General features: G+C 32.6%; 1 protein-coding gene across 1 annotated transcript in view; it reads left to right on the forward strand.

The window, feature by feature from the left end:
- The window catches only part of LOC136417255 (lachesin-like), a 67,115-nt gene extending 42,444 nt beyond the window's left edge, over nucleotides 1-24,671 (forward strand). Inside the window, exons 3-9 of the mRNA XM_066402859.1 lie at nucleotides 8,434-8,546; nucleotides 11,393-11,578; nucleotides 11,904-12,099; nucleotides 14,630-14,761; nucleotides 17,471-17,590; nucleotides 18,942-19,112; nucleotides 22,270-24,671. Coding sequence (XP_066258956.1) covers nucleotides 8,434-8,546; nucleotides 11,393-11,578; nucleotides 11,904-12,099; nucleotides 14,630-14,761; nucleotides 17,471-17,590; nucleotides 18,942-19,112; nucleotides 22,270-22,607 — 1,256 coding nt within the window. The 3' untranslated portion in view covers nucleotides 22,608-24,671. The remainder of the gene's footprint in view (nucleotides 1-8,433; nucleotides 8,547-11,392; nucleotides 11,579-11,903; nucleotides 12,100-14,629; nucleotides 14,762-17,470; nucleotides 17,591-18,941; nucleotides 19,113-22,269) is intronic.
- Nucleotides 24,672-26,838: the final 2,167 nt, after the last annotated feature.

Below are 26,838 nucleotides of genomic sequence, written 5' to 3' on the forward strand. Positions count from 1 at the left end.
TAAGCTGACGACGATATTAATTTTTTTATGAGACACTGCAAATGTCTAAAATTTCCTTTAAAATGTTATAGCTTCAAGTCACTTTATAGCACGAGAAAAAAAATCTAAAAACTAACATAAAATCAAGAGTGAATTCCTATTACGTGCAAAAAATGCTGGTGATCCTATTTAAAAAATTCGCAGTTTATGACGCCTCACTTTTTTGGGACATTCTGTAGGGTCGTCACTAAATTTAAAATTTACCTTCATTAGCCTCATATACATTCCCATAATTGATTTTTTTGTGAACTCACAAATAAACTCATAGGAGTTCGAGAAACTGTTAAATGGACACCCTGTATATTGACTATTTATTTCTTTTTCAAATTAATTTTTAGAAAATGTTTATTTTTCAAATACTGCATCTCTTGTTTCGCGGAAACCTAGTATATAATCATGATTCCAAAAATCGCTTGAATTGAATCATAAGTGACATTTACCTAGACCAGCTTACAACAATAGCATTGCTTTCGAGTTATCTTTATTTGCGAGGTGGTTCAAGTACCAGTCCTAATTGAGCTAAAACGACTTTTCAACCACAAGTGTACCACTGGGTCTGAGTGTGAAAAATCAGGGCCGTAACTTACCTCTGGTTCTAAAAAAAAGTTGAATAGAATTAGAAAATCATTTAATATGCCAATGAAATTCGGAATAGAAGACGTTAATTAAACTTAGTTCATAAAAGTTGCCATTATAATGTCTGACTGTCGAACTCAATAAATAAATTTTAAATGGTAATTAATCTGAAATGCCAATGAATTTTTTACAGGACAACAACCACAAATTTATTTCGTGAAGCCTGTAATTATCGTTTAGTAGTAATACAAACAAAGGCATAGATTTCTTTAGATTGAAAACAACACTGTTGACTAAAAAATGTAGTCATTTAGATTTACCCTGCCTATAATTTAGCCATACTGGATCTTTGATATTCCCTATGGATCGTTCGGTGTGCAGCTATAGTAAATAAGCTACAATTTTATGGTTAGTGAAAGGATCTTAGAAATTATCAGAATTGCGAAATGGTTGCGGAATAGGAAGATAATTTGACAGTTGATAGACGAGACCCACTCAAGGCAGGTATCGTCTTTTTTATTCATGATTAACTAGACTATGAACAAAAAAAACAAAGCTGTTTCTTTGTTCACAGTCTAGTAAATAATCTAAATGTGAAAGTTAAAAAATCAAAAATAATAATAGACACAATGAACCTGATTTAATATATTTATTAGGTCGTTAGGGTGAAATTCTCCACAACATTCATATTTACATAATTGATTTAAAACCAATTATAATAGCGTCGATTAAAAGTTGGCCATAAACTTTTTCAAAGAAACGAAAGTTGCCTTTAATTGGTCTCCTAAATTGCAATTCTTTCCCCATTTAAGCAACTTTGTAATAGTTTCCTTTGTCTAACCATAAAAAAATACTCACCCTCTAGAATCGAAATATCACTTGGAGAGGGCCCCATTTAAAGTTCATTTATTTAATGCCATTTCCGATTAAACTGGTTGGGAGCGCTATAAAGTAATTACAGTTATATGTTGAATACCTACAGAGGTAATCTGAAAATTTTATTTCAACAAGATGAGATGTGAAAAGCTGAAAAGGTGTCATGTTCCAATTTCGTGATATAGATATTTTTCTAAAACCAGACTTAGTATTTTCAGTAAATAACATTGCGGCATAAAATTAAACACACTAAAATGGAATTTTTCCCTGTTTAAAGCTTGATACTAAAATATTTGAAGTGCATTTTAGTGTTGTGAGAATATTAAAAGCGAATCACAACAGTTGCATAAATGCCAATAATGCAGCAAATTGTTGAAATAGGTGTTGAATCGTGGTAATCCAGCGCACCCTTTAATTCAGTAAACGCATTCTAACGTTGTGCGAATTACAGTGAAATTATTTTCGCCCCGGAATGGAATCTGTTGAAAATGAAACCAACGTAAACTAAGAAATTTCGGGATTTCTATTAATTTAGCTTAGAATTACACTGAAGTTTGTGTGCAAGATTTTCATCTCGAGTAACTCTGGTTGTTCTGTTGTGTTGTGTTATCTTATTTTGTCTCACACTACGTTTAAGCTAAGCACACACTTTGGTAACCATTTTATTTGTTTCCCACTTTGTAAGTTTATTTATCTGACTTGAGTGAAGTCTATTTTAAACGTATTCTTATATCTAAATATGAAAACCATTTTAAGAAAGATACCCCTCATCTTATTCTTTGCTTCCCATGCGGAGCTGCCATCAAACAAGATTTAAAAGACATAAAAGTCAATTTATCTTCAAATTCGAACGCTCAGGTAAAGAGGCGGTACGGGAGGCACCCTCATTCCTCCTCGTGTGAACTAAAGCAGCATTTTTATCAAATATAAAAATATCCTTTAAAACCGTCGTAAATCTGTTCTGACATTGGAATAGCAAGAAATCAAATCAAAACGTCCATATTGGAGGAATACGTAAACTTATTTTTATATTCGTACGCGTATGGGGCTAAATCGCATGTAATTTGTCTGCGATTCTTGGCAATTAATAAATTTGCGATTCGCTCTGTATCGAACATTCGGATGTCAGTGATAAATTGCCTGCTAAAAACAATCTGCGAAATGTATCGAAGTCTAGAGCAGATTTTTGCCGCGAAATGCAGGTACGATTCCAATTTTACCTCTAATGAAGATGTTTCGCTCAGGAAAACCAATACAACTTCATGAGATTGCAACTTTTTTAATGTTATATAAAGCAATTTCTTTACGATCGAATAATCTTATTAGGAAGGGATTAATTGTGATTTTTTAAACTAAAATTTGGATTTTCAATTAAGGCTTATAAGTCAAATACAAACTAATTGGAATTTTACTCTCCACTCCTTTAAATGAAGTTTAATGGACTCTAGCCGTCTATACCATTTTCGACAGACTTGTACTCCCCAAACGATCTCTTGTCTCCTAAAGATCTATAAATGTCAGGTTTAAAATTATAATCTCGACGATAAAACACGTCGAGCCCAAAATCAGGCCCTTGCAGTTAGCTTTTAATTTGCTCTTTAGTAGCGAATTAAGCCGCATAATAAATAAATATGTTTATTCAGATAAGTGCAAGGTCGGTTAACTTTTTAAAGTATCCCTTTTACCCTTCGAGAACCCTTGGGGTAATCAATACTAGCCGTTTCCCTTCTTTAGGTTATATATTTCGTGCAATAGCGTTCTATCAAATAGGCAATTAGCTTTAATTGTTTGGTGTTAGCTGTAACTTTGGATTGACATAATGCAAGAGCTCTTCTTTATGTCCTAAGTGGAAATTAACAGTAATAGGTTATGATACCATACTTAATGCATATACATCCGCTCCGTCAATTACAAGCATTTAAGTTAACTGCTAATATTGTAATTTAGTTTGTGTACAGTATTTACTGTGTGGGAGACTGTGTGTGTGTGCAAAGAGAATAATATTTGCTGCTGACACTAACGTCTGCCCAAACTAATGGTTAACCAAATGTGGATGTTTACTTAAGCGATCCTCTATCGTTATTATTGACCATTAATAACAATTATCATTGTATCAAAATTTGATTAAACGGTATATTAAATGTTACAAATTAAAATATTTTATGCGGTAATCAGATAGCAGATCAAACTCTGCGAAAAAAGCTAAAATAGTTTTCTATTGTACCTACATACCTATCATTTATGTAAAATTAATTATAAGTGATAGATCACGGAGTTTATTTGTTCTCTACACCTTTTTGCACCAGTCAGGAAGATGGGTAACATATGTGGAAAGCCAAATTTCCATGGTCTACTACTTGGCAAATGATAAAAAATGAATTGGCTAATAGAAATTGTGCATACACATACGAGTATGTTGTGTATTTTTCCATATAAAATTGAGAGGTACAATTACAAGAAATTGAAATCTCATGCATTACTTGCTTTCAATTAATAACGGAATGATAAATACATATGTAGGTAGTCACATAAAGTAGTCCATTTATTATCTAATTAGTGTCTGAATTTACATCTTAGTCTATTGCACAATATTAAAACTTCAACGCCATCAATAATTTTGTAGTATTAATTCATGTAGGGTAAATAATATACACAGTATATCGACAAAGCTGGAAGTAACGCATGCAAAATTAAGTACTGATGCATAGGCGAAACTTTGCAATTTTGAAAATTAATAAATTTCAAAATCACCTTAAACTCATTCACAAAGGCAACAAAGAAAATTTCGACTTTATCAGATTTTTTTATATAAAAGGTGGCACAGCTGGAACCTTTCTTGTATTTATGTTAAATTAGTGGAAACTACATGTTTTAGTTATAATGTAGAAGCTTTGCCCCCACCCATTAATTGCCTCCAAATCAATATTCTCCTGATTATTGTGCAAATACATCAAAAAGCCGCATATAATAGTGGCATCAGTATGCATTTCAAGTATTGGTCAATATGTGATATCTAATGGTCATAATTCACATCCAGAAGCCAGAAAATACGTTGAAATGGAAGAGTTTTTGGCAACAAAAGTAATAAAATATGCAGTAGATTCTACAAACCTAATATAGTGCGCGTCAATAGTTTGGTTTGGGAAAATCTGGTTAAGGCCAGACCTACATGCAATACATGGCTGTTATCTATTAAGTGTTAACTAGTAAAATGCCATGTTTCGAAGCAGGCTTAAAGTTATGTTAAACATACATGGTAAACGACAAATTTGCCATGGTGCGTTGCTTAAATACCTCATGTTCGAGCTTGAACTACCATATGAGAATTCCTTCCTTAAAGCGTTTTGGGTAGTTTTTTTTCTGTTTTTTGTTTGAAAATTGTGTTACATGAGACAGCTTTGTTTAATTATTATAAAGGGCAATAGGTTAAAAAGCTGCCTGAGTTTGGCTAGTTTAAAAAGATAAATCCCCCATTGTTAGACTCTACCAGTGGAAAAACCTTTTTAATGTTAAAACAGATGGATTACATACATACTGGTCTATTAAAATGTTCAACTAAGCAATAATTTTTTCCGCCTCGTTTCGGGCATCCGACAGTGCTTTAACTTTCCCCGACATTCAGTTCAGGAAGTACAATTTTAAACGAATGTTAAATCATTTTTCAAAGTTACTTTTATTTGATTAAGTTTCAAAGTTTCCTAGTTAAACTCTCGCTTCTAAGGAACGGAAAACGTATTTACCATTCAGGGCCTTTATATTGTAAATATATCGAACTTACTTCACAGCTCCAGTAATGAAATATGACGTAATAAATGAGGAAAGAGGTATATTTTTCATGTTCGAATTTTTGTTTTTTTGCGTATCAGCACGCCTCATGTTCAAAGCAATTGTTGACCTGAAGTAGAGAAGAAAATAAATCTATCCAGATTGAACTGATGCTTTTCCACAAGACTTTTTGGATTTTTCGCAATGCAACGGGGAAAAGTATTCTAACTAATACATCTATTAATGAGCAATTAAATTAATTGTGCTGTAAATTTAAGACTGAGCAACTTTTTCCTTTGAGATTTTTCAAGATTTTCGCATTTCAAAAGGAAAATTCAATACTTAATTTTAGCGATCTGTATTATATACTGCGTGGCAAAGAAAGGTAAACACCCATTAAAGATCATTTTACTTCGATAATTTTTTTTGTACGTGTTCAATACCACATACTTATTCAATGATTACATTTTCAGCAAGATCAGAGGAAGAACTTAATTTTTTTTTTCAATAGTGTGTTGAGCATCCACGGTTCCTTATACACTCATTGATACGCCTGGGCTCGGATCTAATAAGATTGTCAATGTCTTCTTGAGGTATTTCATTCCAGACAATCTGAACTTCATGAGTAAGGGCTGCTAAAGTCTGTGGAGGGTGCTGTAAATTCAACAGTCTGCGGCCAATCATGTCCCAGACATGTTCAATAGGAGACAGATCCGGCGATCGAGGTGGCCAGGGTAAACGGTTGATTTGATGTTGATCCATGAACCTTATTGTTTGCCTAGCAACATGAGGTCTAGCATTGTCTTGCTGGAAAATAGCGTTCGGGATAGTTCGAAAATATGGAATCACATATGGCTCCAACACTTCTTGGATATAGCGTTGGGCAGTCATGTTGCCTCTAATGAAAACTAGGGGTGACCTGCTACCATATGCGATAGCACCCCATACCATAACGCCTACAGTACGGTGGACATGACGCTCTCTGTCAAATTGTGGATCTCGCCTTTCACCCCGTCGCCTTCTCACCCTTGCCCGACCGTCGTTCATCCCCAGACAGAAGCGGGATTCATCACTAAAGATCACCTGAGCCCATTCTTGGTCCCACTGAATCCTCTTTCTACACCATTGTAAGCGATTAGATCGATGTTCGCGAGTGAGAGGCAGCACCCAATGCGGACGATAGGACAAAAGGCCAAAACTTCGTATTCGGCGATATACTATACGCATACCAACCCTATTCCCATGTTCTTCAAACCACTGATTTGCAATAGCTCGACTGCTGCTAAATCGGTGTCTAAGAGCCAAAAGTCGCAATCGACGATCTTCGCGCTCTATGGTTCCTCTGAGTCGCCCAGTGCCTCTGGCTCTGTGCCCACGGCCTTCCTGAGTCCACGCCTGGTAACACCGCACTATGGTTCGTAAGGATCTGTTAGTTCTTCTAGACACTTCTCTGACCGACAGACCTGCTTCGCGCAACCCAACAATCCGCCCCCTCTCAAAGTCACTAAGCTGACGGATTTGTTCAATTCTACGCATTCTAGGCATAATGAATAAAAATTATGACCGATTGCAACACACTTCACAAAAGTTGCGATGCAAATGTGAACAAAAATGTTTAAACAAAATTTTATTTTTCTAAGGAACGACCCATGGAAACTAAAAAAAAATTAACAGATAAACTTGAAACTTTGATCATTTCTTTCTTTTTTTAAGATAAGTCAACATGCAAAAAATTATCAAAATAAAATGGTTTTTAATGGGTGTTTACCTTTCTTTGTCACGTAGTATAATATCAATGCCTCAAAATTGAGTTCCAATTAGTTAACACTATGATGACAAAACCGAGATTTCGATTACGATACTTTCTTTAATTTAAGAGACTTTCGTCAAAAATAAAATTTTAGTTAACTGGCTTTTTAAACGATGGGAAAGTATCTATCTTAAAGTAATGTTAGATCAGTCTAGTTTCGCATTCATTTCAAAAATGGAATTTCAACTAGACTGACTTTAACATCGACGAAATTTATCAAACTTTATGTTGGTTTTCAAGGGCACAAAACTAAGTTCCGGTATTCAGAGGAAGGAATTTATGTTAAGTGGCTTTAACCGACTTTAACGAATATTAAAATTTAAAGGATATTCATTTTCTCAATTTATTTCAAATTTACAGTGATTTCAAAAACAGGATTTAAATCTAGACTGATGTTAATCTAAACTAACGACTTTAAATTTAAAGAACGGTATCCGAAAAGGTCAGTTCTGTAAGTTAGCATTATGGATTTATTTTCGCCAAAAATACGATTTATACTAACTGGCTTAAACCAACTTTAAGGAAAATGTAGAGGGTTTTCTCTCTCCCTCTTTGTCTCTCTTTCTCTCTCGCTTAAAGTAATTGCAATTTATTTTAGGTTTATGTAAATTCGAAAATGAAAAAAAAATTAAGTTTAACAGTGATTGTTTTTCCAATATAACCTGGTGGAAAAAAACACATTAATTTAAGAATAAAAGAAAGAATCCCTGTGATACGTACACTTTCTGTGTATTTAGCGTTAATATTAAATATATATATTTAAAAATGAACTAAAATTCAATGAGCTTTTCCATTAAATAAAAGCGGAAATATCCCTTGGTTAACTGCATAGACTTGGCAACCAGATAAGTAAAAAAGCGAACTGAAGATATTCAAGAGTATAATCTGCTGAAAGCAGGCAGGAACGTGTCCCGTGTACAAAGTCGAAGCCGGGCCAACATAAGAATTTAAATAGTCGAAATGTCACACTCTTGAAAATGAGACTGATTTACATTGGAATGTTGCTTATTAAATATTTACTCGAATTCAGGTGGCGGGTTGCGGACATTTAAATGCGAGCCCAACATTTCTCCATTATCTAAAATTGGGGACAAAAACAAACTGTTTGGATATTTAGGTGGGTCAAAATTGCTGCAGAACCGCTCTCTCCCAAAACATCCTTTGCTGCACGAATATAATAAAGGTTTGATTAGAGGAGCCTTGAGCGTGTCCTTTATAAAGATCGTTTAAGTTGTATGAGGGATAATTATAAAATACTACTCAAATATTCAAATACTGCATTCCGGTGGTAATTTTAATTAAAATCTCTAGGTAAAAGCAACCTCTGTTACTACACCCTTTGCAGTTATCTTTTTGTTGTGTTTTAGGTCAAATGCCAGAGCCCGAGCCTGAATTTCTGGCTCCTTTGGAGAATCACACAGTCACTCAAGGCAGGGATATCGTCTTTACTTGCGTTGTCAACCACTTGTCGGCTTACAAGGTAAATATTTAAGATACTCGAGTTCACTGCTCTCCTGCCTATGATGGAGATTTGTTTATAACTTACCAGACACGAATTCAAATGTTTAGCAGACTTTGTTAATCAACGTAATTAAAATTCGCACAAAGGAATATTGGTAGTAAGTTTATTCACAGCTTTCACATACGCAATTTAAGCAATATTCATATTTGCCTTCGCATTTAAACTGGATTTGTATGCCAATAACAACCTATAATCGTGCAATATTTGTGTGAGCTAAAATATGAATTTACTCGAGCGAAAGCTAAACTATTTGAAGAATTTTCGTATAAAAGACAAAAACTAACGGGTTCCACAAAATATGAACTCTTTGTGACGAAGTTATTTTCCCAATATACGTCGATATCTTCAATTTCTCACGCTCCTGAAATATCGGAAAAGAAAAGTATAAAATGATTTTATCAAAGATGCCGCCGAGATCACCGATAGCACCTATATATAGCGCTGATTGCATTGTGGGTTTGCCGGAGGTAACACAAAGATGTCCAATCAGCCTGCACCAAACACTTATTGGATTTTACTTCTTGCAAACGAAGTTTCTTGTAAATAAAATCAGGCGAAAAACCAATTGTGGCCATTCTTTAGAATCAATGTCTATTATCGGTCTCTTTTAGCGGGAAAATTCCTCAAAATCTATTTACCGTTTGTGAGAGATTTATTTGATATTGAAATCCAACGTCGATACATGAATTTACACGCATTGAAGCAAGGAGGGATATATTTTATAATATCTTCAAAACATAGTAAAACATATTATCTAAATATTTTATTAAATATTTTCGTATTCACGTAACTTCGTATTCAATAACTATTATATAGGTACTTATATACATATATAAATTATTGAACAGTTGCTTATTTGTGCTATTTCGAAAGTCTTAAAATCGACTCTTTATGAGAATATCAGTGGAGGATATTCAATCCAAATTAATTTGAAGAAGTTTAACAAAGGTAAATACTTGTTAAGTGGCAATCTCATTTTCTATAATTATTCATTTATTCTGTTATTAACTGTAATTCTAAACGTCTTTAGTGTAATGTTTCATATTTCGTTAAAACTATTTTCAAGATATTTGAATTTGACACATATTTTAAAGTTTAACAACTCATTTCTATCATTTTCCCACTATTTCTAAAGATATTAAAATACCGCGAAACGGTTTTCATTTTTATATAACAACTCTTTTTTCAAATTTAAAAAATAGTTAATTTTATAGATGTTAAGAAGTTCTGAAATTTTGACTTGTTTTAGATTTAATATTTAAATTTACCTTAAAAATTTGATATATGAGTGAAATTTTTTGAAAAGGCACTTATTTAACAATCTTTAAAAAAGTAGAAAACGAAAATCGAAGTTTTTACCATTACCAAAACACTTCACTGAAAAATACCAATAAAAAATTTAGACAACTAAGAAATATTTAAAAGTGTCTATAAAATTATAAAGTACAGGGCGATATGAAAGGTTGGCAAATACTTCAACCGGCAATTAAGGCTTCACAAAAGAAGAATTTTCCCCTTTTCCGAAGTATCAATACTCTACATATTTGTATCAAATAAATATTACGTTTCAGCGAACCCGAGTAAGATATTTGCACTAAATTTTGTTCGTTTAATTGCTACAGGGAATGCATATTTTTTTAATTAAAACAAGTTCAGTTCCACGAGTGCCCCGTGTATTAGCAAGTTATCCAAAATTTGAAATTTATTGAATATCTCTTTAAATTAGTTTAACTAACAGAGGTCTACATGAACATTGCCAAATCTAAGAATATTTCTAAAATAGTCAATTTTCTTCTTTATAGAAAGGCCTAAATATTAAAAACTAAAAAATATGAATTAAAATCCAATGATAATCCTTGAAAATGTCTCAAGACAACTTCAAAAATCAAAATCAAACTTAAAATTAATAAAAAAATTCACACTGGTGTTATATATTTATTGCATACAGCTTACATGTAAATGATACAGATAATGAAAAAAACACTTTAGTAAATAAAAAAATGCCGTGTTAAATAATTTTAAAAAATTCTAATTCTTCTAATAATAAAAATGATTTGGCTGTAAACATTCATTTATTAACTGTATATTACTTTTATTCAATTACACCGTGTACCAATGAAGCAATGTATAAATGAAAAATGTTCAATACAAAATCAAATTGCAATGAATTCTTCTAATTTATCCATTTATCGTTCAAAGTAAAATAAATTATACTGAATATTAGGGAGGAGCAATTTAAATAAATACGTGTAATGATCAGTTAATTGAATACCAAAATTTTACATTATACAGAAAGACAAAACAATTCCGCATCATCTGCAGTATTTTAAATAAAGAAAAGTAAACCTATAGAACATCCGTGAGAATTGAAAACGGCTTTAAAAGCAGGAAAGTTTTAATTAAATCATTTATTAAAATTTAATGAAACAGACTTTGCGGAATTGTTTCTAGGTCTCCAGAGACCAAAATATTTTACCGCACGTCTACTTCACATGTGCTGTTAATCACTTGTCTTCTCTCCGAGTAAATCTACCACGATATATCTTACGCACTGGGATGGATATAAATTTAATAATATACAGGGCCGTGTGTAATGGTCTTGATAAATTAGGGATGTCTTCCAACTTACCTGAATGGCTTGAAATCCGTTTAAATTCAGAACCGTTTGAATTATCCCTCACTTCCACTTTCTGCCCTTTGTAAGTTTAACTTTATTCGAAAAGATAAACAGCAAAAGCACTTGGAAGGATATTGAAGCGGGCAAAACGTGGATAATCCTCATTTTCTTTATTCATTTGTTGCAGGTGGCTTGGATTAAATCTGACACTAAAGCAATCTTAGCTATCCACACCCACATGGTGGCTCAAAATTCCAGACTTGAAGTAACGCACAACGGACACAACACGTGGAAATTGAACGTTCACAATGTCCAAAAGGAGGACGCAGGGACGTATATGTGCCAAATTAATACTGACCCCATGAGAAGTCAGGTAAACTTGAAAATTTGAATAATTCGCTAAGCAAAAATATGCAATAACCGAAAGGACTTATGAACACAAATTTAATTATGAATTTAGGTATTTAATGAAACTCATGCTTCCGAGTTTTATACACATTTCATTGTTGCGGATCCTTTAAATATTTTTGCTCGAATTTGGAAAGAGCTTAATTTTTGCGGTGGCATGAAGCGTATCGCACAAAGCTTTGAGCTTAATACGAAATTCCATAAGGTTTTTCTAACGTTTGCTTTCTGTTTAAACAAATGAAAGAATGTCACAGGAATTCTTTTATTGCACTGCCATGCTCTCTTTTCAGATGGGAATTCTAAACGTGGTGATACCTCCCGATATTCTTCCAGACAACGAATCGTCAGAGGGATCTGGAATGGCTATTGAAGGTGGGACCATCCGTCTGAGGTGTAAAGCTGTAGGTGTCCCAGATCCAACGGTGAGTTGGAAGAGGCAAGATGGAAGGAACATCATCTTAAGACATGAAGGAGGAAGGGAAAAGGGTATGTGCACCATTCGTTCTTATGACCTTTATTTAAATATAGAGCGCTATAAAACGCGAGGAAGTAAGTGCAAAATAGTGTTGTTAAAATGCAATCCCATAACCTTTTACTTAGTTTAGAATCCTAAGCCGAGGCCATATTTCTGATGGTGTTCGAAGCAAGTCCTATTTTATTACTATTACTCGCTATCGAAAATCCGTATAAACTTCGATATTAATTTAAAGAAAACCATTGTTTATTGGCTCGGCTTGGCAACAAACCGAAAAAGCATCTTTTAAGAGCATTCTGATTATTGACAGAGAGGAGTGAAACCTAAATTTTCAGATGGAGAAGAATTTTAATAAATAAATATTTTAACAATGAATTTTGCTTTAGAAAGCGACGAAATGAAGCGAGATTTTAATTATATTTTTTCTAAGGCAACAAAGTTGTTGCTCAAGGAACCATTTAGAAACTTAATTTTTGCTGCGGCAATATAAACAGGTGGCATTTAAAAAATACAAATCCGTCTCGATAGTTTTCGCGACGAGAATACATTTTATAACCGAGACAGACAAATCTAGCTCATTTAAATTTCAAATGGCCTATTACCTAGTAGAATAGAAAAGATGATCCAGGTGCATTTAGATTTCAAAACGCCTTTCAAAATATGAGCCTTTAATCAAAGGCATCTGACACAAGTACGCTTTTTAAAATAATTTTCCGATGATGTATTATCTCGCCGAATGGAATTGAATGAAACTTATTTGTGAATATCTCCAGACTCGATAAAAAAAAATTACATAATGAAATACTTTTAACATTAGGCTAACATAATGGAAGTCTGGACTTAATAAAGCCAAACCACGTAAGCGTATTAAATGTTGCAAAAAACAATTTTTACGGAAAGCGTATGACCGTCGAAATTTAACGTCGAAAAAGTTATTAGAAATTATTGTTCACCAGTCCGAGGGTGCATGTTTCATCAAATAGAACAAGCATTGCGACTGGCATTTATATCCAACAGCACTTGAAACCCAACTAAACATTTGTCTTTATTCTTCCAATTGAATGAATTGTGGTCGCGAAAGCCCTACAGGGCCCAAATCGAGAGTCCGCTTTTTCAGAAGAATTATTCGGTTTGTTTACACTGGAAAAATTTAATATTTTGGGCGTCAGTATTCTGGCAGTAATAGGCTTCATTTTTGAACTGTTTACTTTTTAATGAGTTGAACAATCAAAGCAGGGAGAATTCTCATTTTTTCCGGCGTGATTATACTCTCGTTGCCTACCGGATTTTAATCTGCAAATATTTGCTTATTTATTACAGAAACTCTTCTCCTTTTTATTTCGATGAAATTGAAGCTTTGAGGAATTTCGAGCCAATTGATAAATCTTGAAGAAATGAAATTTATTTGTCCCAAGATTCAGATGGCTGTACTAACAGGTTCCTGGATAGAAAAGTTAGATTTTATCGAAAAAATATATGTAATTACAGAAAACAAACCTTTACTTCCACGTCAAAGTAATTCATTGTGGATCATATACTGTACTTCAATAATGTGCATTCGGTCTATGTCTCTTTTAACATTAAAGTGCTAGCAACAAGTTAAAAATTACATATGTGAAAATATATGGCATTCGACATTTCTAATTTTATTTTTTATATCAAAACATCAGTAATTCTCATGTGCTCTATGTGTAATATGAAGATAAATCATTTTTCAAGATTAAAAAAAAAAATTATATTTTTTAAATTCTAGTTACTTGAAAGTCTGCATCCACAAATCGTAATTATTACATATCTCAGAAAGTTTGCAAATTACTTGTAGCTTCCTTGTAGTATGAAAAATGAGAACCAACGAAAAAAAAAGGGAACATAAACCATTATTTACAGCTATATAAAGACGAGATAATAGTATTAATAAATTGTATTAATAAAAAACCATAATTTGGGAATGTCGTCCAAGAAATAAAATTAACTTTGAATATTTCTCATATTCAGCCCTGTTGAACACGCTCCTTAATTTTTTTTTCAGAAACAACCATTTTTGAATTTTATTAGACCCCGAAACAAGGAAAGGTGCGATCCCCCAGAACTTCTCGGAGAAAGGCTATTATAGATTGATAATTGACAATGGAAATTTTCCCTTACTGAAAGTTTTATAAGTAAAATCCTAAAGATAGGGACTTTTCTCATAGTAGTTTAACCCTAAAAGTGTGCCGTGAATTTAATTTACTGTTAAAAAACTTAAAAAGTTCCTGATTCTTTACCAGATGGGTTTTGAGATACCCTGTATATTTTAAGATAATTTTAAATTATGAGCAGCATTACTTTCTGCATTTCTCGTATTCAAGCTTTTGCTCTAACTCTAATGCAAGCTAAGCGATATCGACCGAGTACAAACCGCTGAGATACTCTCTAGGAAAAATATAAGAATTCTTTGAAAATTCATCTTAAGAAAAGAGGCATCTACAACAATTCCTTTCATTATCACATTTTGACTAGATAATAGAGTATTTAATGCTAAAATATAATTGCTTGTTTTAGTTGTCAAGAGCTATGATGGAGAAGTCCTAACCCTCACAAACGTACAGAGAACAGATATGGGCATATACCTATGTATTGCGAAAAATGGGGTCCCACCTCTAGTCAGCAAGCGCTTTGAGGTTATTGTTCACTGTAAGTATATTATTCGACTTAAATCTGCCACCTGAACAAAAGTTCTAGAGCTACACGAAATTTCCATCTGCATTATTTGCCGGTCCCCTGTAGAAGAAACTGTGCCGAAATCCAGTTATCTCCAAATTTACTTTAATTTAATCAGGGATTCTGGGCATGGACAAGGAAGAGAGAGAAACAAACCCTTTTTCCATTTACTATTCGGAACATATCGTAAATTGTCACTAAAGCTAAATGTGGCTTTATGTAGTGTATTGGATATTTTGATGTATTTGCAAGGAGAAACCTTACGTTTGAAATATAAAGAACGTCAAATTAATACCATCTTATAATATTTAAAAGAGGTATACAATTCTAAATTATTGCATAGAGGTCGGTGCAACCTGTAGTTCGCATAATCACCAATAAACTAGCTACATTTTTTATATCTTATTTATAATACACGAGAAAATTATATGCCCAAATTATGTTTTTTTTAATCTTAACACGTCATATTTGAAAATGTGTTTTTTTGAAACTGCTTCTACCGAAAATAAAATAAAATGTACCCGTGGTAATAAATATGTTTTAAGCTACTATTAGGAATGAAACTGCTCAACACTTTAGAACGATGAGGGGCGCGAGTTTTAATATCACTGTGCTATTAAAAACAAAAAATATGCCTTTGAACTCATTCTTGGATAAACGAAACACATAAAAGTAGCTAAATAAATTTTAAAAGGTAAATCTTTAAAAAATTCTGAGATTAAAAGTTCATATTAACACAGGTCTACAACAGCTAAGTTCTCGAGATACAAGATATTCAAAACAAAAGTTAAATTAAACCATTTATAATATACTAATATTTATATAAAATAATTTATAATAACGCAGCACGTTGACAAAATTTCGCATTGTTCTCCAACAACCTTCGGTACGGTTCGCCATTAAGGTTTTGTAGAAAAATGCAAGGTTTAATAAGATGATCACCGATGATTTCAACCAAAATAAAAAAAAAAAAATTATTTAATGATTTCCTATGAAATCATACTTATTCTGTACACCTCTGTATATCTTACAAAATTCAAGGTTCTTACTAATTAACTGTGTAACCAAGTGCAGAAATCTGCCCTGAGAAGAAAATGCTTAGGTAATAGAGCTTGCATGTTGTATATAATAAGGATAAATTTGTTGAGTTTTTTTTTTGCCACGCAGTTACATATGTAATATGCATTTCACTAGCAATTTTTGGTGTATTAATTTTTAGGTCTTCTTCTATTTTATTTATGACAGCTCTTTCAACATCTCCTGTTTGGACTCTTGCAGGCTTTCCTGAGTTTTGTGTTGTCCTTTTGAAACTGCCAGTTTCGCGAAGTCTTGCGTAAATATTAATAAAAGTTTGGACGTTTGGAGACATTCGGTGGGGCAGTCGCGCTTAATACATTCGTCTTGCAGTTTGAGCATTATCGGGGTCATTCCGTAGGTAAAATACATGTCCGCTATTTCTGCGTTGTTAAATCGGACGATTTTAAGCACAACCCATAATTTATTACTAAAAAAGTCACGTTAATGAATTTTAAAAAATACCCATAAAATTTAGATTTTGACAAGCATTTTCAGAATTTTAAAATCTATTATCAACAAATTTTCTGATTTTGCTACAATCGAAACATATGTATTATTGTCCAGGATTGGCTTTGCATGCATCGTATTCTTGTTTATTACCGCTTTCGAGGTAAATTATACAATGTATCTTGTTATGTTGATATCAAGAACTTAAATTTCAAACCCGTTTTTCTCGAATAACTGCTTTGCTAAAATGAAGGAAGAATAAGTTTTTTTATCGTTCATAAAAAATTATTTCATTATTTACCCCATGTCCTGTATCTCGAGAAATTAGTCGTTATTGACTCATATTAATATGAACTTTTTATTTTAGAATTAGAAAATGTTCAACTTGCCCTTTTGCAGTTTTGATTATTAAATCTGATCCACCTTATACAGTGTACCTGAAATTGGTTTTTGAAAATTCATCATTTTAATATTCTCAAAATTCCTTAAATATTGGATAGATAGAACCACTCCGCTTTCGTCATTACTAACAGACTTGCCTACATTTCTGCCCGTTTAAACAGTCTTAATGCGTCGAAAATTCGAACACATCCACAATCAATTTAAAACATCCTGTATTATTTATGCGGGATTCTGTCTTATAAAGTTAACTTACATAAATGATTTCATAAGGTTGAAGAACATTTTTAAAGATAAATAAAATAGAAAATTTATTAATTTTACCTGTGTTTTATGTCTAAAGCTTATAGCCGGAAAGTTGTTCTAAAAGTATTTTGGGAGCAGCAAGTTATTGCAGCGTTAAATGTGGTGGAAAATTAAGTCTTATACAGCAAGTTTTATTTATTTCCGATAAAACTATATCATTCTCAATAAATTTTTGTTCGGTAGATGCTATTAGATGAAGGTAAATTCATATTCTTTCGCTGATACATAAAAGAGTTTGGAAGCTGGACAGGTTTCCTTTCAAGCCATTAATCCCCATAAGTTTAAAAGTGAGTGGTGTTTTAATAAAAGCAGAAAGCAGAAAATCGGGGTAAAAGTGTATAACATAAAACGGGAGACATTAAATTATCCCCCATGTGTGTCCCCATCGCTTAACCTTTTTAAAGTGACTCACATATAAATTTTATGGCTCTAATAACCTATTTAATATTTCAGTCCACCCTCTTATAAGCGTTACGAATCAACTCTTGGCATCGCCGATTGCCCGAGACGTAGTAATGCAGTGCGAGGTTCAAGCATCCCCAAAAGCTATGAACCATTGGATGCGGGACACCGGTAAGCACTTTTCCCTTGAGTCGGGCTTAACCGACACGAACTCATATATATTACGCTATCCAGCTCAGTCCGATACCCACATTTCAAATTACCCCCTTTTCCTTTTCGAGACAGACTTGTTAAGTTTAGTCTATTTTTTCTGCGACGTGGCGTAGTCAAAATGTCTCCGACACTCGGCGCACAAAGGGCCGCTCACAAAGAAGAGTCACCCTACGTAGATGTACCTACTTTGATTGAAGCGGGAATTTAACGAAAATCAGGAATTACTAGGAAGATTTGAACTTTTACTATCAATATAATTACTGGCAAATAACTGAACTATCAAAATAACAAAATCAAATAGTATTATTAATAACGGACTAATAATATTTACAATAATTGTTGGAAATGAGCACCGCGATCCACAATATATGAATCAAGTCGCCCTAACATTTATTGGTTAACTCTTTCGATTATACCTCTTATAGGTTTAATAATAACATAGATTCAAATATCCTGTTTATTATAATAGATATTTTTCATTTTGGACTACCCCTTTTTTATAAGTTTACAGCTTCAAATATCCTCAAAAAAAATCTAAAGGATCCATATCGGGTGATTTGGGAGGCCATGCAAGCAGTTTTACTTTTTTCTACCCAGTACTTTAGTTAGGGTAGTTATCGTCCAGAAATTGAGAGGCAACTAATGTGTCGGGTGAACCATCATGCACCGATATCCACATTTCAAATTAGCCCTTTTTCATTTTCAAGACAGACTTGTTAAGTTTAGTTTATTTATTCTTCGAAGTGTTATAGTTGAGATGTCTCCGACACTGGGCACACAAAGGGCCACTCACAAAAAAGATTCCCCCTGCGTGGATGTACGTACTTTGATTGAAGTGGGAGCTTAACTGAAACAGGAATTACTAGTAATTATTAGCAACCCCTCGTAAGAGGGCGGTAAGAAATTAGTACACCCTTCTAGGCATCAAAGTTTGAAAACCGCAATTTCGTTCTTCATGGAGATCCGTTGCTTAATGATTATGTTATAGTTAACCCTATTTAAATCTTCCCGAAAAACCAGCTGAAAGCTCTGAAGGAATAAGAAATTTGCGTGTCAATATTTGAAAAATAGCTTTACTTGGCTGCAGCTGCAACTTCATGGATATGAAAAGTGATTATGAAATATTACTTCTTTCTGCAGGGAAAAAGACACACTTTACAGACGTTTTTCTTTAAGGGACTTAACCGAAATTCCTTTAAACTCTGCACAGAAAACAAAAACCCTTGTGTTTAATATTATGTAACGACGCTACTGTGCAAAATGATGAAGGGTCGAAAATAATATCCTCTGACTCTCTGTACTATTTCAGGCGAAAAGATAATACCCAGCGATAAGTATATAATGGAGGAGATTCCCAGAAATGAATATTCTCTTCAAATGAATTTAAGAATACGAAACATCGACAAGAGGGACATTGGTGGGTACATATGTACGTCGTCCAACGCCCTCGGAAAGGCCGAGGGGACCGTCAGATTGCAAGGTAAGCTGAAAGGGCAAATTGTATTAAAACAAATAGGCAAAAATGACAAAATGTGTTTCAAATGACCCTTAAGATCCAAAGGAAGTTTCTCTTTGAAACCTAATCACCGTAAAATTATTTTAATTTGCGAGGCTTAAGGAAAAGTTATTAATCAGCGTCTAATCGAAATTGAAAGTCTGGCTTTGGCGAGTTTAAGTTCGGATATGGGAGCATAGAAATTTAGTTGCCGCCCTGAAAGTCTAACTTGTATGGCTTTAAACTACCTCCAGCTGTGCGGGTAAAATGACTAATAAGTTATTCAGTTTATTAGCAGTTTATTACTATAGAAACCAAAATTTTCAAAATACCAAAGCGACTATGATGTTTACAAAGAGGATTTATCCACAAAATGCGAATTTAATGACCGAAAGATATAAAGTTACTATGTCAATATTATTTTTGAAAATATGCTGCATGAAGTTGATAATTGTGACATTTTACTATACTACGCCTACAATAATTTAACGATGATGGCACTTCCGATTATATCGAAAATAGATATCAGTTTGCCGATGTTAAATAGAATTGTATTTATAGTCTCTCCTCGATATTTTAAATATGTACATAAGTTATTGTCAACTATCGTTCCGATAGTTTTAAGATATTAAAGTTTGAAATAGGACAGTTTTTGTAATCGAAAACCGTAACTTCCTAACGGTTTTAGATCGAGCAAAACCCATTTTTACATTTCTATCTTCTTTTTGAAATATCTACCTGATGGTACCATTTTCCAATTTTCGAGCTGCCAATATTTTTCACAATTTCAACACTTCAATCAATTTACATATTTAGATACCTCTTAAAACTTAAAGAAAAGATTAGAACATTCAGGATGGTCCAAACTTAAAGTGCCAATCTTCACTAGCGTATTGTACATTAATTTTTTTTTTTTAACTCTATATAACATTGGTCAAAAAATGCTTCGCAAAGAAAATACAGGGTGTCAATTTTTTTCCTCGATGCACTCTTCTCGAGTAAGAAAATAAAAACCGTTAAAAGTACATTTTTTATTATTGTCTGATAAACAAAGAAAAATAAACATAAATATTAAAAAAATATTGATTAACTGGAAGTGCTTTAAAATGATTGCTCCCTACAATTTTTCTGTTTTCAGCTGCACGTCCATAATAAAAATGGATATCTGTATATCATTCATCTATGAAGAAAATGGCATTTTGATTTAGATTTTTAAACTGACTATTACAACTATTTAGCCGCAAATATTTTACAATTAAAAGTGGTTGCTAGGAATATGAAAAATAAGTAAATGAACAAAATCATGCTACTTTTCATCTTGTTTAAAATACGTTCAGTATTATCTTGTTTATGAAATATTTGGAATGCTTAATTTTTTTAATGTTTGTTTATTTTTCTTTGTTTATCAGATAATAATAAAAAATGCACTTTAAATGGTTTTTATTTTCTTACTCGAGAATGGTACATCGAGGAAAAAAATTAACACCCTGTATTTTCTTTACGAAGCATTTTCGACCAATCTTGTATAGAGTTTTTTAAATATTTTTAAACATACAATACGCTGGTGAAGTTTGGGTCACCCGGTATATGAAAGCTGTGTGCAGAAAGTTATAGGTATTGGCGAAACGATTAATTTAATTATATTTTGAGGGCTAGCTATCTTTCTTGAAATTTTTCGAAATATCAACGGTCAAGTTTAGAAAAATAGCAAAATTCGCATTTCGTGAAAAAAAATTCAGAGGACTTTAATGGAAAACAAAAAGAATAATCCAAATCTTAATTTTTATTTCTAATTTTAGACGAATATCGGGTAAAAATCTGGAATAACCTTACAATTTTGATAAGTATTGTGGACCACAGTTTTATCTCAATATTTCGCAATTTTTATCATGGTTTGAATTCAAAATCAATAAAGTTTGGCACCCAGCCCCAGCACGTTAAATACAAAGTGGCACTCCAAATGGAAAATAATTTGAAGGAAAAATTAGACGAAGAAACTCATTTTTAACTTTATAATTTTAAGATATCTGACTTCTGAAATCTGAGTGGTATCCTTAAATTTGATACGCGTAGCATATGTATGTGGAATAAGGACAACTTTTATAGCCAAGTTCGTGACGATAGTCTAAAACTACCCAAATTTAAACTTCATTTAAGGAAGGCTAAACAGAAATATTGCTAAGGAATGATTCATGCGTAAACTAGTTTTTTAATCCTCTTTGTATATTGTCAAAAACTTCGATGTTTTAAAAACACTGTTTTTTACTTAAACCGATGTGGATCCTATATTGACTTTGAAATTTTTAAATTAAAATGTGAGGCAATATTGCAAACTCATTCAAAATTGCCAAAGTAACACGAACGAAAATAGTAACCCCCTATCTAGGAAACTAGGCGAAGCATCATAATCATACCATCGAAGATTTATAGAACTCATTGAGACCATTAATTTATTAAAATTTTTGAGCGCAATTCTTCCCTAGAATATCGTCAGTACAAAAATGAACGTTACTTTTGAATCCTATATTAAAATGTTCATAATTATTACTTTAAATCGAGCAGTCATTCTTAAAATGTACGATGGGTCAGATTTTTTTAACATCCTCAACACAGATTGTAGTCTTCTATAGGCTTGCGGATTTACAACGCATAGTCAACGAACATGTATTTATCACAGAAAGTTCACTCAGCCGCGGCACCTTGATCTAGTTAGGGCAAAGCAGCGCCAATAGAACCCAAAAAAAGTGAGGAATTGTGAATACACACAATTCCATGGCTTATTTTGGCTCACTCTTATCATCCGATAGCACTCCAAAGTAAATAGAGTTCCTGCTTTCGCGGTTTGCACCGGATGCGCGAGGCAAGAGGTAGGGGAAATCGAGTTATCAAGGACATATTCTGTGATACAGTTTTATATTTTATTTATGAATATATGAATTTGAAATATGTGAAATATTTGTATATTTTGCAAATGTTTTCACGTCATGGACAAGTAAAGAATTAAATTAAAAAACGTTTTTAAAAGTCTTTAATCTCAAAAACAAGCATAAATTCTCGTTTTCTATGAACATATCTCAGAATGTACCCTACAGAATTTTTGAACTCAATTTTACATTGTGATTATTCTTAAATATTGTTTCAGAAATGATTATGATTGAAACGACAACAACGACGACTACTCCGAGGTACACAGTGACGAAACCTCACAAACCGTTAATGAAACCGACAAAACCGAAAAGTGGCAAACCGAGGAAAAAGGAACACGATAATAAAAAGGAAGAAAAGGAGTTATCTAACCCCTTCTACCCAGAATTAAAGCCTTTGACGCCCTCGATTTCTATTCCTACATCTACGACACAGGAACCCTCTGTCATTTCGCAGCAGCGAAATGGCGCAATGAATTTATCAAAGATATTATACGTTTATATTTTTATTGGATGTATTTTTACACATCTGGTGATTTTAGACAATAGTTTATAAATAATACTTATATAGGAAATGTACATATAATATACTATGGTAAGTACTCAAGTCGAACAAAAGCAAATACCATCTCGAAGCTTTTCTGAGGCTCGGGATTTTCATAATAACTTCTCCTCTAAGATATTATTAAATAGCGTCCTCTCTCATTTCATGTTCAAGTCGATAATTTCTCTTCCTCTAAAGATCTATAGGGATAAAACAAGGACTTCCATAATTTATGGCATAAATGGCCCTTAGTTATGAACCTGCATACTCGGCAAGAGCCAGATTTGTTAATGGAGTTTTCCCGCCGCAGTTTCGGGGACACTGTGTTTTATTGTTTGGCCTAGACTTGAGGTATAACAAATGCAACTTTAATACCAAAGAAATAAGACTGCAATCTTAAAATCTAGATTCGACAATTCGACTTTTTAAATAGTATAGCAGAAACCTCTTAGCTGTAGAATAAATGGTTTCAAAAACAGCAATACCCTCATCTAGATCATCCTCCATTTAGTTTTTGAGATTTTCTATATCTTTAGTAAGTGAGGCAATAGGGCCAGCTGCAATGATTCGTCAGAATGATAGAAATCTTGAATGCTCTCAAATTGTCTCTTGTGGAGTTTCTGAAATAAGTGATTCATTTGAACTTTCTTGAAATTGACTTAGCTACGATAAATAATTTGCCACAGAGACCCTAAAAGATATTATGCAAACTTATTTATATATTGTAACTCTAGTTTTGATAGAATATGCATATCAACCTTAAAGATGCATATCCAATATACATATTCCTGTATTGTACTTAAAAATTAGCTTCCTTGAATTATGATGTGCCACTTCTGGAACAAGATTAAATATCCAACATTTGCTTTTGTTGAGGCTTTCACCTTGAAACCTCTCCTTCTCGAAAGCACTCTTAAAGTAACACAGAAAGAGAGCTTTCGACTAAACTAAACAAATAGGTAATACTTAAAAAAACATCTCAGAATTTCATTTTGTATATTCCAAAGTATTATTTAGGGTAGCTAAACAAATTTACTCAGACATGCCCAGATATTTTTCTACTCCGTCAAGTAAGTTTCTACCCTGAATAGTATCCAACAAGTTTCTTAACACAGTATAATATACAGGGTAATTTCCAAGTTTCCTTATTTCATTCCATGAGGAACTATTTTAGAACGATTTAAATGTAAGTACTGAAATTCCTATACCATAGACAATAATAAACATCAATTCTTCATAATCCTTTGTAATACTTGTTATAGTTTTAGTGCAATTGTTTGCCCTCATCAAACTAATTTTGCAGTCTTGTGGCAAACGATTGCATACGTTATTACAATTACAACGACACACGTGTAACGTTTTTTCCATAAGAAGCTTCAAATATATTGGATAATAGCGGCTATTAGTTAGGCAATATAGGTGACAATAAAATAAATAGTGTAAATAAAAATTTTCAGTTTAAATATAATATTGACAATAAAGCATACAGGATTTAGGGAGATTTCATTTACTGAATGAAACCGCAACTTTGTTACATTGTCTTTTCTCAGTGTATCCTATGAATTGTTAGTAAATTGTTTGCTGGTAGTTATAAATCGTGAAAAGTCTTCCGAAACAAGTTTAAACACTGTATTTGTGATTTATTAGGGTTAATTTTCAGTATTTTAAGAGTCATAGGAAAGTAAGTGCTGTAATTATGAAACAATTGATGAATTTTTTGAAACTACACAATATCGTTGTGCCAAACTATATTCAAAATATGCTCAAATCAAAATTAATTTTCATTTGAACCAAATATTAAACTTGTGAATATTTACTGTATGTTTTGGGAAAACTGTAGATTTTTTAGAATCGCCAGGAACAAACTACAGTAAAGTCTGAATTAATCTATACACAATCATACATTGTTTAACTAGCGTAGAACCTAAATTAAATAAATAACTGTTATTAAATTTGTTATGTACTAAAATTGATGTATATTGTCAAAAAACCATATTACTATAAATATATCTTTACCTCAATGAATAAAATTGTACGTTAAATGACAATAATTCAATAAAGTATTTGTATAAATTATTTTGTATTTTTACTTAAATGTAAGGACTTTAGGGAGTTAAGGTTGTTAATAAGGATTGCAGAAGAAACAGAGTGTTCCGTAACGCTACTTATATTATTACTACGCTAATTATATATATTACTTAAGGGGGTGAATATAGATATGATTTTAAACAAATATTTCAAATAAACATCTCTTATAACTCTAATTTAATAACTAATAACAGATTTGAACCTTTATTTAAACAGCGATCATTGCGCATTGGTTAGTAAATACTTAATTATCTATCTACAGGGTGTTCAAGTTTCAAGAATCTTTCTATATCTCTTTATTCGTTATTTTCACATACCAAGGCAGACACAAGTTAAGGTATCAATTACGAATTGTGAAAACAATCAAAACAAATTATTCACACGAATTATTCATACGAGACCATTTTAAAATTCGGCAGTTAAATTTATAAAATCAAAGCATAAATTTTGTAATTTTGCTTAACAACGCATAGATACGAAAAAAAATGCAAGGGGTAAAAAGATTTTTAAACTGAACTGGATATTTAATTTTATTTTTAGTAATGGTAGTAGCCTGCCTTTCGCAAAGGTGAGGCTCACCCTTGAAAAAATGGATACAGAAGATCATTACAATTATCTGGCCTAACTAACGATGTAGGCCATAATAGATAATCTATATTTAAAATTTGACCAAGATATCTTAAAAAATCCACGAATACAAACAGCGAAACGGAGCAGTTATGAACATATATTTATAAGAGCTTTTTTGCCTAACATTATGCATAAATTCATCACTTTGAATTAGATCATACTGTTATGAACTACTCTGTAATGAAACATTTGCTTTAGTAGAATTAATAGAATAAATCTTAACAGTATTTGAAGGAGTTATTGGATTTGAGTTGACATTCTTCAGTTGACGTTTAAATGACAATTTCGACATTCTGATGTTTATTGATTTCTCTAGTTTCTGATCATTTTTACTATTCTTCTTACATGTCAGAATTTTAAATATCACCTAGCATGTAAAAGAGATTAAGATTTGGCGAGGTAAGATTAAATTTGGAGAACGTGGATTTAATTGGAGAGAAAAAATTGAATAAATAAAGTGATATGAAATTATTTAATTCTTTATAGAGATTCTACTGACATAAAGCAATGCGTTCATGTTCATTGTAAAGCTTATAATATTTTGATAAGTTTAGCCCTGCGGTTAGTACATATTGATCAGAAAGTTAAGTTGTCACTAATGTCAACTTAAATACTAAAATATTTTATTTTTATAGCACCAGTCTTAAATCCTCTTATACATCAACTCACCTTAAAAGATTTCAAACTTCTCCATCTATTTTCTATCCTCAGAACATCCATCTAAATATCAAAAATCCACAGCAATCGTTCTCTATATCAGTGCAGTTTAAGCCCCTGCATCCTAGATGGCGCTCTCTGTAGTCATAGAAATTTTTAATAAAAACCACCATTTTTGTCCTGTACAGAAAGTTGAGACTTCTAACAAAAGCCCCTTCAATTTTTCTCATTCCAAAGCGTATCCAATTACCAATTTCCGAATTGCCGTTCATATTCGAACGGCCTACAAAATCATGCTTTTTTAACTTGTTTCATTTCAATGTGCCGCAACTTTTTTAGAATTTCCTAGAATTTGAACTGGAAATAGCATGTTCATTATTAATATAAAAACAGTTTAGTAAATTTAATGAAGTCGAGTTGAATGTGGCATAAAAAGTTTTCCTGAAAATAAATTAAAAGGAGTTAGTGAAGTTAGAACAGCCCGGAGACACCTCTGATGAAGGTTTGAAACTTTTACTTCAAAGACTTAAATTAGCTTCAATGAAGAAGCCTCATTAGGCACCAAAAGGTGTTTATAAGGGTTAGGCATTCACCACAACTAAAATTCCAGCATTTCACTGTTCGACGAATTAGTGAGGCCTACGGCTTTTGGTGTTACACATTGTAGTTCGACTAATTTCCTGTGTAAAATAGGAGTTTAATAAGCACCTAGTGCGAAGTTTCTATTTGACTCTAACAGCTCGTAGAAAACGCTTACTAGTACACAGAATAATCCCTCTGAATTGAAGCATGCTAATTAAGGAAGGAATTCCACTTTCCAGGAATGGTGGCGTTTTAAACTTGTTCCACGAGCCCTGCGACGCAGATT

The sequence above is a fragment of the Euwallacea similis genome, chromosome 27, assembly GCF_039881205.1.
Source record: "Euwallacea similis isolate ESF13 chromosome 27, ESF131.1, whole genome shotgun sequence".
Taxonomy (NCBI): Eukaryota; Metazoa; Arthropoda; class Insecta; order Coleoptera; family Curculionidae; genus Euwallacea; species Euwallacea similis.